General features: G+C 35.6%; 1 protein-coding gene across 1 annotated transcript in view; it reads right to left on the bottom strand.

The window, feature by feature from the left end:
• Positions 1-18,970, bottom strand: part of Micu1 (mitochondrial calcium uptake 1) — a 186,426-nt gene that overhangs the window by 60,522 nt on the left and 106,934 nt on the right. Inside the window, exons 8-9 of the mRNA XM_048808814.1 lie at positions 18,341-18,423; positions 16,502-16,699 (exon numbers count right to left, since the gene is read on the bottom strand). Coding sequence (XP_048664771.1) covers positions 16,502-16,699; positions 18,341-18,423 — 281 coding nt within the window. The remainder of the gene's footprint in view (positions 1-16,501; positions 16,700-18,340; positions 18,424-18,970) is intronic.

Genomic DNA, 18,970 nt, shown 5'->3' with positions numbered 1-18,970 from the left:
CTAAATTCCTCAGCTCTGAAGATTTTTTGTTTTGTTTTGTTTTGTTTTCATTTTTTAAAATTTAATGTTATCAAGCTAATTAAGGTTTTAAAAAATTTTTGTAAGGCACCTGAAATTTTGTAGTCTATATAGGTTCAGTGACCACTGAGTCTCCTCCAATAAAGTCTCGGCATGTTTTGGGGCCATTGTTTTTAGTTTTCCTAGTTGCATTAAAGCTGCTTTTTGGTTGCACATAATAAAAAACTACACAAGCTAGCATTAGCAAAAAAGAAATATGAGAATCCCAGGAGATAAAAGCAGACCATTGATGAGAAAGGAGGCAGGGCTCTCATTTCTGTATAGCTGCTTTAATTCTGATTTTGTCAGCCTTTCTTATCCTGTGCTTCTTAGGTCTGCACAGTGTACAAAAGAGTTACCCTGGAGCTTCAGAGTTAATATTTTACAATACAATCACCAGAAGAGACCAATTGTTCCTAGTTTTAATTTCAAATTTGCTCTGGAGAAATTCTGACTGGTTCAAACTAGATTAGGTGTCCACTCCTGGTTAATTTAACTAAGTGGCAGGGTGAGTCACAAAGCACAAACATGGCTTACAGAAACACACACCTATGCTTGGAAAGTGGAGAGGACAAATCCTTCAAGAGAGAACTGTTAAAATATGGGCTAATATATGAGGTGAAAGGGAAGGAAGAATATTCCAGACAAACCCTTGTAGTGGTACAAGGGTCTTAGGTGGAAGAATAATTGATATGAAATGAACTTGGAGAAGGAAGAGATTAAATTATACAAAGTCTGTGGGCCTTGGATTCAAGTCCTCCTTCTAAGAACAACAAGGGAGGCAAGTGAGGCCATTGTTGAGATCTTTTGGGAGGGACCTGAGTAGTATAGGTGAAAGAAAGTATTATAGCTTGGACGAGAAAAGTGGTAGAGATGGATATAAGTGGTCAGAGATGAATTTCTGACAGGTGTGACTGAAGATAACAGTGCTTAAACATTTTTTGGGGGGAGTACTCAGGTTTGAACTCAGGGGCACTCAACCACTGAGCCACATCCTCAGCCCTATTTTGTATTTTATTTAAAGACAGGGTCTCACTGAGTTGCTTAGTGCCTCGCCATTGCTGTGGCTGGCTTTGAACTCATGATCTTCCTGCCTCAGTTCTTTTTGGCTTCTGTATGAATCTCAGATTGTGTTTCTAATTATCTGCAAAGACTGTGGTTGCTTCATTTTCTTACTGCTAACCCTAACCCTTTACTGAAAGAAAATCAGATATTTCCTCATTGCTGCCTCACAGATCTTTATCTTGCTGGTGCTAGCAGAATGTTGTTTTGAATGTTTCCATATTTAAAATCACACTTCCTTGAAACCTTAAATGGCATTTTTTTTTTTTTGTATGGATTGAAACCACTGTCTCATGCATGTTGGGCAAACATTCTACTACTGAGCTATATCCCCAGCCCTTTTTATCTTGAGACATTAAGTTGCCATGACTGACCTCAAACTTGTGATTTTTCCCTGCCTCATCTTCCTGAGTTGCTAGGATTTCAGGTGTGCACCATCACACCCAAACTTCTACCCTACCCACTTTCTTGGTACTAGAGATATTGAATCCCAGGGCACTTTCCCACTGAGCTACACCCCCAGCCCACCCCCACTTTTTTTGTTGTTGCTATTTTAAATTTTAAGACAGAGTCTAAGTTTCTTAGGGCCTCACTACATTGCTGAGGCTGGCTTTGAACTTGCCATCCTCCTGCTTCAGTCTCCTGAGTCTCTGGGATTACTAACCTTTTTTAAACAAGAATTTATTTTGAGACAGGGTCTCACTGTTGCCCAGGCTGGCCTCAAACTTGTCTCTTCCTGCCTCAGCCTCCTAAGAAGCCAGAATTACAGCCACCACACTGGTCTTTAAATTGCTTTTAATGTTTTCTCTTCTTGGGGTTCTATTAGACTTGCAACAGCTGACACATCAGTGTGAATGATCAGTATAAGCTAACATGGGCAGTGGCAACTATTAAATAAATTGCTTCCATTTTTCTCTTGGAGTTCTCAAAGATAGCATAGGTCCCCTACTTTCCAAGGTGTTTGATCTGAAGAGCTAGATGCAACACAGAAGATGAAGATATTAATATCAGTCATTCTTCATTCCATCCCTTTACTATAATCCAAATATCCACCTTTCCCTCTCTAGTTGTCATGTAGCTAGTAGGCAATAATAAGCTTCAAATTACCTAGGGAGTACACAAGCTATCCATGGCTTTGCAATACCAGAGATGGTCACAGAGACAAGAGGCCAAGATTATATGGCAACTGTTTTCGGTTTCAACGCAGAAAGGAAGTTAATCAGTTATTTTACATCAGAGTCAACCAATTAAATACGCCAAAAATTATGACACCATGGTAACAGTGAGGAAAATGCACGTCCTCTGTCACATATTTACCAGCTAACGCTGGCAGAGAGAGGCAGATATTCAAATATTTGAAGCTATTTTGTAACTTCAGTTTGAAATATACTAATTATAGCCTAACAGTACTCATTTACTAAAATCAAGTAACTTTTACTATGCTCTCAGGATCTCTAATAGATGAACCTAGTGACTACTAAAAAACCTAGCTGAAAGGTGAGTCTTTTGACCTCTATAAAGCAGCATTAGAGGGGACTAGAAGGTTATGTTCCATTATGCCAGCTTGAAATTAATTATATTTCACTAGGCAAAGTTGACTACTGGGCATGGTTGACAAAGTATATGTAAAATCTGATTAGCTTTGGTGAATTAATGACTGCATTTTCAAATAAATGGGCTCTGTATACACGCCAAATCAAGCAGCTCCACAATTTACTATTTCTCTTTGACAGAAACTGAATGCAAAACACATTAACATTACATTTGAGGTTATATATACTCACAAACAAGAAAACCAGAGATTGCTCCCCCAGCTATTGTAACTCTGCCAGATCATAAAGATATATATATATTAAAAGTTAACCATAAAACTTAATTTAGATACACAGATAACACAAGAATAAAACACAGTATCCTTTAAGACGAGGTGCAGAGACATATTCTTTTCTCTGTAGAGAAAAGAAAAATAAACAAAACAAGAAAACACACTTGAGCTCTCTGAAGTCAGTGTAAGATCAGGAGACAAACCAGTACAAATTCCCAAGCACTGGAAAATCCCAGAATTACTTAAGATTCAAATTTAAAAACTAATCTCAGTCAAGTTCAACCTGATATAAAGTGATATAATGAAGAATGCTAGGAGTTTCTTGAAAACTCAAGTTCAGTATAAGTGGATAGGGGAATTCCTGATGGACAGCAGATTTTGTTACTATTTTCTTTGGTTAGTATAACAGATGGGTAAGAGAAGAGTATATTTCTAGAGGAATAACTGGAAATATGTAAGAGCATAATCAAATTGTAGCTAGTTTCTGCTTAAAAGTTCAGGGTTCATTAGATCAAAGAAATAAAAAACTTCAGATACCCAGAGAGCTGTCATTAAAACATAAATTATTCAAGTGTTTTTGTGTCATATTCCACATATCATGAGAGTACAATCCCTTAAATCTGGAATAAAAAAGGAATCTGTTGGCTTTTAAATACACTGTCAATGTGTCACAGTGGGAATTTCTCAAATTAGTTACAAAATATTATAGAAAAAACTACAAGGTACTTTCATAATGAATACTAAATTTCAAATCGATCTTGACATTTTCCTTAAATTGAGGGAACAAATTACAAGCATGGAAACTAAAACAATGTAAAGTGATATTAGTTTAAAATGCCCAATATTTCTGCCACTAAGAGCAGCAATAAACAATGGTGTACAGCATAATAGTGTTATAACCTCTACCCAGTAGGGTGGGAACCAGGAACTCTGTAGATTTAATTCAACTCAAAAGCTACTTAGGAGGGCACATTTCTCAAGATGGAAGGGGCTGGGCCTGAAATATAACAAGGACCTGGATAGTCTACATCCTAAAACATGAAGCTGTGTGTGTCTGATGATGCAAGGAGAAACTAGTGCTAAAATCCTACCAAGAAGCTGGGAGGGAAGGGTAGGTGGATTCTCAAGATTTAAAGGTAATGAAACACGAAGGACTGCAGTGAGCCTGAACAGTACAGCTAGTACAGAAAGGCAATGAAGCATCTAAATTCAAATTACCACTGGGTAGAAAGAGTAACCACTGGGCAAGGGAAGGATGGTGCCAGGTACACGAGATAGCAGTATTGGTGCTAGTGTGTCAATGCCACTAGTCTTGGCACAGCCCCCCTAAGGCCACACTCATATCCTGGGGAAGGCAGTGAGTGTATACATATGTGGTGGCCTGTATACAGATGGCCCCCAATGTTGTTCTACTCCATCTATACTCTTGTGTAGTCCCTTCCCACAATGGACCAGAATCAGTCTGTTATCAAAAGAATATGACAGACGTGATAACATGTCACATGTTACACAAGAAGGTGCTTCCCCGGGGCCACATACTCTCTGCTCTGTGAAAAGTCGTTGCCACGTCACGAGAGCCTGAAAAGACACCCCCCCACACCCAGAGTGAGGAACTGACGTCTCTTGCCTGGAGTCATATAAGTGAGTTTGGAAGAGGATCTTCCAGCTTTGCTAAGTTTTGAACGGACTACAGTTTTGGATGATATCTTGATTATAACCTCATGAGAGACAGACAGAAACATCTAGTTAAAGTTGGTAGTAGATTAGAAATTATGATATGTTTGTTTGAAGTTATCAAGTTTTAGAGTAATTTCTTACACAGTAATATTTAACTAATACCGAGTTGTAGTGCTCCAGTTTCAGAGAAGAGATGTTAAAAACTATCATGCTTTCTATCTAAAGAACCACTAGAGCAAGAGCAGCAATGTCCACTAGTGGGCGACATTAATATCAGAGCTGGAGTCATAAAATCAGTCAAATTACCTTGGATAGGAGGAAATTAAATTAACCCTGCTAATTTTAATCCACCCCACATAGCATTTTATTAAAGACAGAGATAAGCACCATCACAAAACCACCAAATAAGTAAGGTAATTCCACTGTACCAAGTGATACTTCCAAAAACATTATTATTATTATTATTATTGGTACTAGGGATTGAACCCAGGGGCATTTAGGCACTAAGCCACATCCTCAGCCCTTAAATTTTTTTTTTTTTTTTAAATTTTGAGACGGGGGGTTGGGGATGTGGCTCAAGTGGTAGTGTGCTTGCCTAGCATATGTGAGGCACTGGGTTCGATAATCAGCACCACATAAAAAAATAAAATAAAGATATTGTATCCACCTAAAACTAAAAAATAAATATTAAAAAAAAAATTGAAATAGGGTGTGTTTCATTAAATTGCTTAGGGCCTCACTAAGTTGCTTGGGCTGGCTTTGAACTTGTGATCCTCCTACTTCTGCCTCGTGAGCTGCTGGGATTACAGGAATGTGCCACTGTGCCTGGCTCAGTGGCCAAATTTAACAGCATAGGAAATTAATGAAAGCCATTCCTCTACTGAAAGGAGAACAGCAGCATAGTAATATCCATAGTAATGATAACAGCAACAGCTTGCATTAATAATTCTATATGTGATGTTCAATAAAGTAATCAATCCTAATCCTATACTCAAGGAAACAACTTCATATTAACTTCCTTAATATCTTATATATTTCTTAATTTTCTAGAGAGTGGTATTGCTCTGTGTTCAGGCTGGCCTTGAACTTCTGGGCTCAAGCAATACCCCTGCTTCAGCCTCCCCAGGAGCTGTAAATACAGGCACACACCATTATGCCTGGCTCTTCTTTTATTTCTCTATTTATTTTTCTATTATGATAGAGTTACATGGAAATTTAAAAAATATTTTATTGAAACATCTCACTGACTGATATCTTCCAGCACAATTAATTCAATTACACCTCATTTGTTTTTCTAGTTGGATATACTGTGAATCATGAGCTTGAGAAATTTGGGATTAAAAATCTAATCAACATAATGACTATAAAGTTGGCAATTTTCTAATGGTCTTTCAAACTTTGCAAAGTTTGAAAAGTGTCCATACTTCCTGGCATTTGTGTCCATTCTTGATAACTTTGCAGAGTTATCAAGCTACAGATCTGCAAAGTTATCAAGAATGGACACAAATGCCAGGAATACAGGTTACTGATGCTTCCTTCATGTCTTCTAATAATAAGAGAAGCACACAAGACACCACCAGATGCTCTGTGAAGCACTGTGATAGTCAACACTAAAATGACAAATGAGTGGCCACCATGAATAAATAAATGAACAAATGCTCTGAGAGTTCATGATGTATGTCCACTACTGCACTGGGTACTTTCTTATCCAAGAAGAACTCTTTGCCAATCTGTGAGGATGGGATTATCTTAATTCTACATAACCAATTAAGGATCCCAAGGTCACAAAGGTAAAATGCATTCAGATTCATTTAAAAAAAGTAGAAATAATAAATAAAATCAGTCAAATTACCTTGGATAGGAGGAACTGGTAAATTAAATTAACCCTGCTAATTTTAATTCACCCCACATAGCATTTATTATACTATGGTATACTGATTATACTTTTGAAAAAATATTTATGGTGTGCTGTGTTAAATGTGGTCCAGGGGATAAACAGGTAAACAAGCCAGACAGTTCACTGTCTCGTGAACGCCTGATAGGGGAAAAGACTGATTTTAAATAGGGTGTCCAGTAAGAGTTGCTTTAAGAACATGACATTGAAGCAGAAAACACTTCCTATAGCTTCTTCAAAGCATTCTCTCACACCAATACCGTCAATTTCCTTGTCACTTTTCTTGTGTTACAACTCTTCCGTTGGACATGAGGGTGATCTCTGTCTGACACCCATCCTTCAGAAACTCCTCTTATTCTATACAATACAATTCTGTCCCTGGATTTCTTTTGTTCAGGTAAATACACAGTCATTGAATGAGCCCACCAATTTCACTGCATTCACAGACCCACTTATGCTGAAATCCCATATCTGTATTTTCAACTGTATTACTAGTTTGAATGCAAAATCCAGTATATCCAACTGCTTCTAGGAGATGTCTCGTAAAAACTTCAAACTCAAAACATCCCAAGCAGAACTCTTTCTTCTACAAACCCACTTCTGTGTTCTCTATCTCAGTAAAGACATAACTTTCTCTCTTGTATCAACTGCCAATTCTTGAAGAACTTTCATTTAAGACGTCTCAAACCAATCCTTTCTCTTTCCTTTTTCCTAAGCCCACCTTATTATTTTCTCCTGTACAAACCCAAAATCTAATAGGTTTTTTCTTTTGCTGATTATTGTGTTGTTAGAGTGATCTTTCCAAATATCTAAATCTGAACATATTACTTCCTTCTTTAAAACTTTCAACAGTTCCCTATCTAGCTTTTAGGATCAAGTGTCTACACTCTCTAGCGTAACATACAAAGCACTTCAGATCTGGCTGCTGCCTTCTGTTTTTGTTTTCCAAGAAGCACCATCTTTTCTTTCCTCCCTTCTTTTAGCCTCTGTGTTTCTATAGAATGCAGTTTTTCCTTCTGTTCTACACAGATCTCTCTCATGCTAAGAAATAAGTAATTTTTATTTCATTAGTCCAAACCTTAATAAGAAAAAACAATAATGCTAATGCAGTGGTAGACTGATATAAAACAAAAAAAGGGAGTGTGGGTGGGGAGGGAGAAAAAGCATTCAATAAGAAAAACAATGAGAAATCAAAGAGACTTGACAAATAATCATTCTGTGCCACTAAGTGAATTCAGAAGATAATAACCTGATGTAATATATGACCCTCTGAAGTGGCATTTGTTCAGAGTGTGAACTCAACAGGCATATGTAATGCAATGCATTATTTATTCCCAAATTATTGCCAAGCTGACTCTGGTTGCTAACATACTGTCTAGACTCCCTAGACTGCTCTACAGCTCTAGAGCAGACCAGAGGCTAAAGCTATTCTTTAAAAATCTTTTAAAAACTAAAGATTATAATTTTGAAAAGCAAATGCAGATAAAGATGGCTATAAGAGAGAAAAAAACAAAAAGACCTCAGACACCCTCGACATTATTTTATTCAAGATTCCTCATTGTAAGTTTGAGAGATCTATAGGTCTGCTTTTAGGCCCAGCCAAGTCTTAGAGAAACCTAGAGAAAATTTCTCTTCTTTGATTCCTCCCTAATTTTCATCTTTTTTTTTTTTTTTAATGATTTCTGTAGAGCTGGATTTGAAGGCACAGGGTGCCTTTATCAGCATGAGAACACCTAGCGGATACATCAATTCAAGCCTGGGTTGGGACAAACTTGATAAGAAAGGTCATTTTCTCTATCATTCTCTCCTGGCTTCAGTCCCAGAGTTACTCAGTGCTCCCCGGCCTATTCTCATCTTCTCTACATGGGAGCAAGGAACAAATGAAAATTAGCCATCTTATTCTTTAGATAGAAAGAATTTCAAAGTTAGGATTGACTCACATAATGCCACCTCTGGGACAATGCCCCCGAGCTGTCCTCTTACTTCACAGACTGACTTATATGTTCCAGTTTATACTTTCATTTATCATACACATGTCTCTACCCCTGTGCATTATGAATAGTACTGTGCAAGAATTTCTGATTCATTTATCTTACTGTTACAAGCTTCCTGGGGCAATGCAATGTCTTGTTCATCTTTGTATCTTGAACATATAGCAGAGTTTCTAGTAAGTTAGTAGTTAAGAGTCAGACCGTGGGGAATCAAGTCCCAGCCCACGTTTAGTAGTGTGACTTGGACAAATTATTTAATCTTTGTGGCCTCAGTTAGTTCATTAAATGTGGATAATGAAACGACCATCCTCGTAGTGTTGGGGATAAAATGAAACAATGCACATCGAGCACATGAACTGTGCCTGGTTCACAGTAAATTTTCAAGAAGTGTTAGCCAGTATTTTTATTATGTAGTATGTACTCAAACTTATTCAAATGCTTGAGACTGCTACACATTTTTATCTATTTGCTACAGGTACAAGAATATGTTCAGATTAAACACTGGTCTGTAAATTTGCAATCATCTTCCTTTATACTACTTTTCATTTTACTGTATTGCATTTTAACTTTATTGAAAACTGTATATCCTGCTGTATGTGAGACTAAAAAGTTAACTATACCTGAATTCTGAATTCCAAACAAATGACCTATGAAATTAAAAAAAAAAAAAAAAAAAAAACTGGCACAGAGCTCATTCATTGAAAGCACTGTGTTTTAAAAAATGGTTGCTAAGGATATTTGAATGATAGACTGGGAAAACGTTTCTCCTGGAGAAAGATCAAATCCTCATGATTCATTTATAAGCTTTTTTTTCTTGTGGCCAGTTTAAAATGATCTTAGATTATAACATTAAAAGATAACTGATGACAGGAAAATCCTGGAAACTGCCAAGTATTACAAAGTTATCTGCAAATCAAAAAAAAAAATTATCAATCTCTAACAGTTTTATGTACTTTAATGATCAATCTGAAAGGTCAGATTCAGAGTGCTAATGTCTCTTCAGAATCATGACCACACTAGGGGACAGTGGTGTGTGCCTATAGTCCCAGCTATTCAAGAGGTTAAGTCAGGATTGTTTGAGTCTACGAGTTCAAGACCAACCTGGGCAACATAGCAAGACCCTATCTCAAAAAAGAAAAAAAAAAAACAACAAAAAAAAAACTATTGAAGAAAATTAAATTCTTACTCTATTATCTTTATACGGACATACCTATTTTTTAAAAATAATGATCATTTCTTTTAAAGACCTCTTGATTCCTCACAAAAAGACTACAAGGTTGTATGGATCATGTTACTGATCTGATTTCTTCATTTTTAGTGGACTTCGGCACCAAAATTAGATTATTTTAAGTAAGAAAGAATTAAAAATACTTTCTATATGTTTGGAATAATGACACAGCTGAGGAGGCAAGAAGAGTTTCCTGGGGGAAATGGGAGTAGCTATATCAGAATTCTAATTTCCCTATTTCCCCAAAACTTGTAATACTATTTTAACTACATAAATTTCTAGTGAAAGCAACTGATGTCTTTTTTCCTCCCCTTTTATTATATTTAGGAAAATGACTGTTATGGTCTTTCTTCCAAGTTTTGTAAGGGTAAAGCAGTTTATGCTGGCTAAGTGATTTACCTTTTTTTTCCTCCCCTTTAAGAAAAAAATACACTAGTAAAATACTTTGGCTTTTGTAATAAATATGAAAGTTGCAATTTACTCTAGTGAAGGTTGTTATTGTTATCTTAATAGGTTTTTTTCCTTTAAACATATACTTGGTTTGTTAAAGTTAAAAATGTCTAAAAGAGACAAGTAAAGTAACTTTTAATAAACCCTTCTATTAATTTCTCGAAAATTCAAGTTAAAAACATCTTAGGATGGAAGAAACTAAATAATTTATTAATACCTATATTTTTCTTTGTAGAGGCAAAAGTAGAAGAATCAAACAAAATCAAATCCCATATTATTTCTTGGATTAATTAATTGAGGGAACTCTCAGCACTGAGTTTACATAATACAGTCCCTTTCCCAGAAAATAAAAATGAAACAAAACTGGGCTATGAGGACTCCAAGAGTGTTCTAGTTTCAAGCAAGTATTTACTTGAAAGGTTCCTTTGCCTTCTGGTCTTCTTTTCCATAATATTTTGGTTAGCAAAGGCGTTGAAGTCTGTCCCTTAGTATGGGTTGCTACATTAGGGCAAGACAGAATTAATTTTACTTCAGCACTAAATTTAAGGAGATGGGTACAAAGATGTCAATTTGATGATTTAAAAAGTAGATGATTCTAGAATCTCCTTAGGCACTTTTAATCATCTAGTTATAGTTACAAGCTTTTAAAAAGTCACTTAATATTTAACTTAAATTAACCCTCTTGGACTGCAGATGCCACTCAGTGGTACAGCGGCTGCTTAGCATGCATGAGGCCCTGGGTTGCCCTGGGTTGAATCCCCATCACCAAAAACAAAAATAAAACAACAGAATTAAGTCAGTCCTCTTATTTATTTATATTTGCTCTACTCTTATTGACAGATAAGAACAATTAGCATAGTTCTTTATATTTCCCTTTTATTTCTCTTCTTGATTGAATGAATCCAGTTAACTTCGATATTATTATTTATATATATGTATTATTTTTAGTTATAGGTGGACACAATTCCTTTATTTTATTTTTATGTGATGCTGAGGATTGAACTCAGTGATTCATGCATTTTAAGCAAGTACTCTACCACTGAGCCACAATCCCCAGCCCCCAATATTATTATTTTTTTTTAAGACTGGGAATATAAGACAATCATTATTATTCTTTGAATTGTATCTAGTTTACTTTAAGATAATTGATACTCATGCCTTCTTAAAATGTGACAATTTGGTTATGCAATAAGCATATGGACCCCAACTTAGTTTCTTTGTTGTATATTCTAGAATTAGATTCTTTTTGTATAAATTAGTTTTTACTTTCCTTTGACATGACAGTTCCTTTTCCCCCTTCTTGCCCCAAATTAAAATTAACCATAATTTTTCAAAGACTTTTTAGTACCTTTCATTTTTGACTGACATCTTACTTGCTATAATCGTCAAGAAATCAATGAATATGTTAACTGGAATTAGACTTGGCACCTGTCTCTAAGGCACTCAAATTCAGTAGTTCTTGGTAGCCTTAGAAGGAATTCTTAACCTCAAGTGTTTTAAAAACTAACCTTGTATTCTTAAATCATTCCTTCAAATCCATGTTATTTTGAGTTCCCAAAAAGAGAAAAGGTAGAAAAAACAAATATAATATGAATTAAGTGTTTTACCTTTAGTTTGAGATGAAGTTTCTACGAATTATTTCTTTGGGACTCAAAAAAAAAAAAAAAAAAAAGCTTGAATTTTAGGGATAGAAGAAGACCAAATTTCTTGGATATCTATAGTCTATCTTTTCCCAGTTCCTTTGCCACTCATATGACCAAGAAGAAATGCAATGTTCTTTTGTATTTGTAAGATGTTATACTAACTAGCTACTTAATTACGTTTAATCATGGAAATCATTGGCTTATTTTAAAAAATGTTTTAATGCTCCTAACTATAAAAAGAGAAGAAATAGTTCGATCTAAAAGGCAGTGTGGAACAGATGTGAGTGGAATCATAGTTCCACCATATAATTGTTCTGTGCCTTTCACCTCTTTGAGCTTTAATTTCTACATCTGGATCATGGGTACAGTACCACTAAAGCTGACAGGGTTGATGAATTAAAATAAAGAAGGCATATAAGATATGTAAAGTGCCTGGATCATAGTAGGCACTTAATAAATGTTCACAGATTCTTCCTTCTTCCTTGTTACCTCTGAATTATGTTTCATAGATAAAAATCGTTCTCTTGACTCTCAAAGCTACTTGCTGAGTAAAAAAATAAACAACATAATAGATCTTCTTGATCTGAAATTTTATAGTAGATAAGTAACGAAATAAAAATAGTAAGAGATAAAAAATAACAGTTTATAAAATTCTTATGAAATACATAAGATTACTTATTAATCTTTTTCAGTTTCCTCTTAGCTGTGAAGATGAGATTAAATTTCATACTGTATAATTAATAAAGTAAATCATTTATGTTTCCAGATTACACTATGATGTTTCTCAATGAAGGAATAAACCACTCAAACTTTTAAAAATGAAGTTAAAGGGGCTGGGGATGTGGCTCAAGCGGTAGCGCGCTCGCCTGGCATGCGTGCGGCCCAGGTTCGATCCTCAGCACCACATACAAACAAAGATGTTGTGTCCACCAAAAACTGAAAAATAAATATTAAAAAAATTCTCTCTCTTTAAAAAAAATGAAGTTAAAAGTGTTTTATAAAACTAAAAATTGCTGCCATTTTCCAGGTTTTTTTTTTTTTTTTTTTCAGAAAACACTTTTAAAATCATGACCTATTTAGGTATCTACTATATGTCTAATGCCATGGCAGAGGGGGTAAACAAACAAACAAAAACCCCCTGAAATAACTTATTAAAGGTATAGTACATGCCAGGTGGCACATTAGTGTGACAGGGTTGCCATAACAAAATTCCATACACCAGTGGCTGTTAAACAACAGAAATTAGCTTTCTCACAGTGCTAGAGGCTGTAAGTCCAAGAACTAGGTGCCAGCAGGATTAGTTTCCTTTAAGGCTTTTCTTTTTGACTTACAAATGCCTCCTAAGTGCTTCTCCACAAGACAGCCTTTTCATGCACTTGCCACCTGTCTCTTTGGGGGTCCAGATTTTCTCACCTTAACAAAGACACCAGAGAGATTAGGGCCCACCCTAATGTCCTCCTTTTAACTTAGTCTCCTCTTTCAAGGCCCTATCTCAAACATAGTGATATTTTGAGAAACTAGTTGTTAGGGCTTTAATATATGTACTTTGGAGGGACATGATTCAGCCCATAATAAAATATCACCTAATTTAACCATTGTGGTTTTATGAATTGGTGAGGCTCTAAGAAAAAAAAAATAATGCATCAGACGTCACATAGCAAGTAAACGATTCAAGCAAAATTTTAACCAAGGCCTCGTTAGCACCAAAAATGATGCTTTTTCTGCTATTCACACTTATTCAAAGGAATTCAAAGCTAGTTGGGAAGATTCGGTACTAACTGATAAAATTTTAAATAAGGGGGCTATGGACACAGAGGCATTTACTCACTGGGCCTGTGTCATTATATTGAAAGAATGGATTCAGGATTAATAGCCATTTATAGAACATTATTACTATATGTCTACTGGTCACCTCATATAAACAGCTGCTGACTGATAAACAGGACCAGTCTTGGTACATCTTGGTACAAAGCCTACAAATAATCCTAAATCAATGTCAAATGCAAGACTGCTTTTTAGAATAAGTATCTTAAACATGACTACTTTTATGTTTCTTCTGCATTTGAGTGTAGATTATATGCAGGGACATATGCATGAAGTCCTTAATCTGCTTTATAATTTTTCACCCCTCTAGCAATCTACACAATCTTTTCTATAGCATCTCTGGATGAAAGCCCCAAGTCCTATGCTCTGCCTTTGGAATTCCACTTGCACTTCCAGGAATGAGTATTAGGCTAGACTGTAGGTGGGCTGGCACCCGCTCAGCTCTAGCATGACCATGTGTTGTCCTTTAAAGTTTGTTAAAAGTACCTTCTTACTTTATGTTTTACTCTCTAACTACATTTTATGGATTCATATTCTGTGTTCAACAGTTAACTGTATAATTAATAAAGTAAATCATTTATGTTTCCAGATTACACTATGATGTTTCCAAAGAAGACAAGTCTGCATATGCATACTAGGGATCCAGGCATATAACTTAAAGCCTCGTAAGCAATCCTTACACAACAGTTATTGGATGAGGCCTACTTCTTTCTTCTATACTCTAAGAAATATACTGGAATGTTCCATTAAGAATGCAAACTTCACAAAGCTAAGCACAATGCATATGTATGTATAGTATACACATAATACACATATAAAAATGTATCTGTTATTACAGCATCTTTAGTAATTTTATATATAAAACAGTGAACAAAATCAAATTCACTGCCTGAGAAGTATCTGCTTTCCCTAGAATGAAAATATGTTGAGTATCCCTAATCCAAAAATAAAAAATCCAAAGTGCTCCAAAATCTGAAGCTTTTATAAATGCCACAAATGGAAAATTCCACATCTGACCTTATTTGATGGGTTAAAACTCAGGTACACTAAGAATACTGTACAAAATTATTTTTAGGCCAGTATAGGAGGTGGATATAAAACAAGATGAATTTCACGTGTAGATTGGGATCCTTCCCCAAGATAACTCAATATTTACACATGAAAATATCCCCAAATGGAAAAATAACAAATAAACAAAAACAAATTCAAAGTCCAAAACACTTTTGGTCCTAAACATTTTTGGTAAGAGATACTCAAACTGTGCTAACCTTAACATTTACAAATAACGTTCTAGGAAACCCAGTGTTCATTAAATGCATCATTCTTCATTCTATGAAGTTCTATTTTGAACTCCATCATCTGCAACTGTTTACTGTGGCAAGATAATTGGCAAGAACCATTGTACTGTGGTTTTTCTTTTATGTACAACTAAAAAAAGCAAAATATCAACTAACTAGTAATGAGGCATTATGATTAAATTTCTGGTTAACTGAGAGCTGACACAACAATAATTTTTGCTTCAATTATTGTTGAAATCTTTTCAGTGATTTTAGATTGTTGTGTTCCTCTGCATGCAGCAGAGAAATTTTTTTGAAATCCAAACACTTTTGCTAATGCTTACTTGGTCTCGTGCTTTATGCCAGGCAGAGGGAAGCTATCTATCTAGCAGTGCTAAGAGAATTTGAATAGGGAAGCTATAAAGCTTTCTCAGTGTGGTAAAAATTTATTGACCTTTTACTATATGTACAGTTCTTGCCAATTATTACAGGGGTTTCAAAAGCCTCCACCAGGAGCTTGGCATAAATTGTAGAAATCCATTACTTTGTTTTCTGAGGTAAATTCTATGAATATTAATTACATCATTTTAAAATAACAAGTACACAAGCATATTTCAAAGTTTGATCTGATTTTTAACATTATTCATCCTGCTTTTTTCCTAGATTATGAATATCAAACAGCATTCCAAACTGTCTCAATTGAGTCAAGTGCATGAAAACATGGAACAGTAAATCAGAACTGGGTGGGGGACGAGTGAGCAGATAAGTATAAACATGGCTTAAAAATGAAGTAGAATATTTTCATGTGCTTTTAGTTTCAGTATTTAATGTTTTGAAATTCTAAGTAATATTAAAGTAAGAGTTGATGGAATAAAAGAGGTTGAGAAACAATAGTGTGATGCAGTTTCAATAAAACTCAAGAATTTAGAGAATTTGTTGTCTCCAGACAAAAGTATATATAGAAGACATTTGATAAATGTCTTGAGTAGAAACATTAGCCATTAGCCTCACACGTACCTAATCCAACAAATACACATGTAGATAATGGCGATGCCCTTAGAATGCGGTGCCTAGAAACTGAAGAGTATGGCTGCCTAAACTCTGAGTGGAAAAGTAAGCTTGTAGGACAGTGTACAACTTTGAACACATATATTTTTATTCTATATTCTGTGTTAATAGCTGATAATTACCTTTGCAAACTTTCATAGATCTATTTATCACCACCCCCATCTCTACCTTCTAGTGCCTTCCACACAAATAAACAAAACTGCAGATACATGCTCAGTGTAAGAACTCCTGTGACCCCTCAATTCTTTTTTTTCCTCAAGCATGGTATCCAAAGACAACTATCATTTACAATATAGACTTTTTGATTTTCAGTTGTAGGACCACATTACTCCATGACATTTTCACAGGATATGTACTTACTTCCCTGTTGGTCTCTAGATCACTGATTAGGTCCAAATCAATCAGCTGGGGATGGATTGAAAGAATATGTACAGTATAGGCCCTCCTAACCCAGTGGCTCTACATACATGCATGAGGGATCTCCTGCAGTCCAAGAAATACCTACCTCTAGCTTCAAAACATCATGCTGAAGTTTACGCTGAAATTCAAGGAAGTTTTTGATGGTCAGTTTCCCCTTGAGATCAGCTCCAAAAAAATAGGTTGTGAGGGCTGAACATAACCCAGACTTGAGGGTGTTACCAGTAGTAGGACGATCTCTGTGACGCATACCCATGCTGGTTTGAGAGCGAATGATGCTCTGAACCTAAAGCAGAATCAAACCCGCACCCCAGAAAAACATCATGAAAGTGGGAAAGCATAGAAAAGAATAAGTATTATTTATTCTGTGCCTGTACCAGTCAACCATTATCTCTTTTTTAATATACATATATATACTTTTAGTTTTCTTAGGTGGACCCAATATCTTTATTTTTATGTGGTGCTGAGGATTGAACCCAGTGCCTCATGCATGCCGGACGAATGTGCTACCACTTGAGCCACATCCCCAACCCCAACCATTATCTCTTTTAATGCATAACAACAATCTTGTGGGGCAAGTCCTACTATTATCCTTCTTTGATACATGAGGAGATTGAGGCCCAGAGAGTTGTATTCAATCTCACTTGTTCAATGTCAAGTGGCTAGCAAGTAGCAGAACCCAAAATCTAACACACACGGCCTGACACCTTTATAATTGGATGTTCTCAGAAAAATTTCCCTCCAGAAAAAAATATTTGTTTTGGGGGGACTCACTCGTACAAACAGGACAATCATAAACTTCACAACTGTGTCTTCCACATTTCAGATGACTTTTTCTCCCCTTCCTCCTCTCCCTCTCATTCCTTCTTTTTTTTTTTTATACTTGGGTTTGAACCCACGGACCCTCTACCACTGAGCCACATCCCCAGCTCTTTTTATTTTTTTAAATTTTGAGACAGGGTCTTGCTAAATTGCTGAGGCTAGCCTTGAACTTGGGATCCTCCTGTCTCAGCCTCCCAAATTATGGGATTACAAGTATGAGTCATTGTGCCTGGCAAATTCTTAACATCTAAGAAAACACATTTATTACAATGATACATAAAACACAAAGGTGGTAATGAAATAATACTCTAAGAAGACATGGGAAATTTGTTCAATCTTTGAGAAACAATAATTCTTGGGACCAGAAACAGTGGCCTACCTATGTAAATGAATTTTTAAAGGCAAGTCTATAGACTTATGCAGTGGCACACACCTATAATCCCAGAAATTTGGGAGGCTGAGGCAGAAGTATTCCAAGTCAGAGGCCAGCCTCAGCAACTTGAAGAAACCCTGTCTCAAAATAAAAATTAAAAAGGGCTTGAGATGTAGCTCATTGGTAGAGTATTAATAAAACTCAAGAATTCAGAAATTTTTTTGTCTTCAAACGAAAATACATATAGAAGGCATCTGATGAATGTCTTGAGTAGAAACATTAGCCGTTAGCCTCACACATACCTAATTTAACAATATACATGCAAATAATAGTAATGCCCTTAAAATGTGGGCAATATTCCTTATATTTACAGGACTAGTATAAGGATGAGAGATAATGTATGTAATGTATGTAAATTATCAACAACAGCCATTATTACCATTTTGATTAGACTTTTAATCATAATATACAGATTTAAACATAAATCCATCACTACTTTTAGACTTAAAAAATAATTAAAGTTGAGATTACTTTTAAATCCTTTATTAAACCTAATCCACATGAAAATGTGTTTTATATGTTAATGTACTTATTGCCTCTTTTTTTTTTTCTTTTTTGTGATGCTAGGGATTGAACCAAGGGTTTGTACATCTAGGCTAGTACTTTACCACTGAAGTATAATTCCCAGCACTAAATAACAATGTATTTGAGGAACTTGCCAGAACAACTTGCCTGCTCAAACTCCTCCATGTCTACTTCTCCATCTCCATTCAAGTCAAACATCTTGAAGGCAATTTCAAAATTTCTTTGAGGAGCTGCAAGAAAAGCAGAAAGGGAGACAGGAGGGAGGAAAAATATATTTAGAAGGCATTGATAAAAAAATCATTTAAGAAAAACAAATGGTTAAACACTGAAATATAACACCCATGTCAGAAAATGACACAGAGGCTCTGGAGGCTGAGGCAAGAGGATCATAAGTTCAAAGCCAGTCTCAGCAACTTAGTGAGGCTCTAAGCAACTCAGTGAGACCCTATCTCTAAATTTAAAAAAAAAAAATTTAAAAAAAAGCTGGAGATGTGGCTCAGTAATTAAGTGCCGCTGGGTTCAATCCCTAGCACCAGGAAAAAAACAAAACAAAACAGTGACACAGAGTTTATTTAGTTCTACCTTTCAGTAATACTCCTTAAAACTAAAAAGAGTTACTGCAGCCAGTAAAGACAGTAATTGTCTATCTTTGTGTTTCAATGCTTTTTCTTAAATACTTCACCTTTGCTTTTTAGACACCATCCTCTTAACTGTACAACATTCCAATTTTTTCTTTTAGATGCTGTGGGATGAAATCAGGGCTTCATGCTTGCTAGG

Source organism: Marmota marmota, unplaced genomic scaffold (genome assembly GCF_001458135.2).
Source record: "Marmota marmota marmota unplaced genomic scaffold, marMar, whole genome shotgun sequence".
Lineage (NCBI taxonomy): Eukaryota > Metazoa > Chordata > Mammalia > Rodentia > Sciuridae > Marmota > Marmota marmota.
The sequence above is the reverse complement of the archived record's forward strand: the minus strand, read 5'-3'. Positions and strand labels throughout refer to the sequence as shown.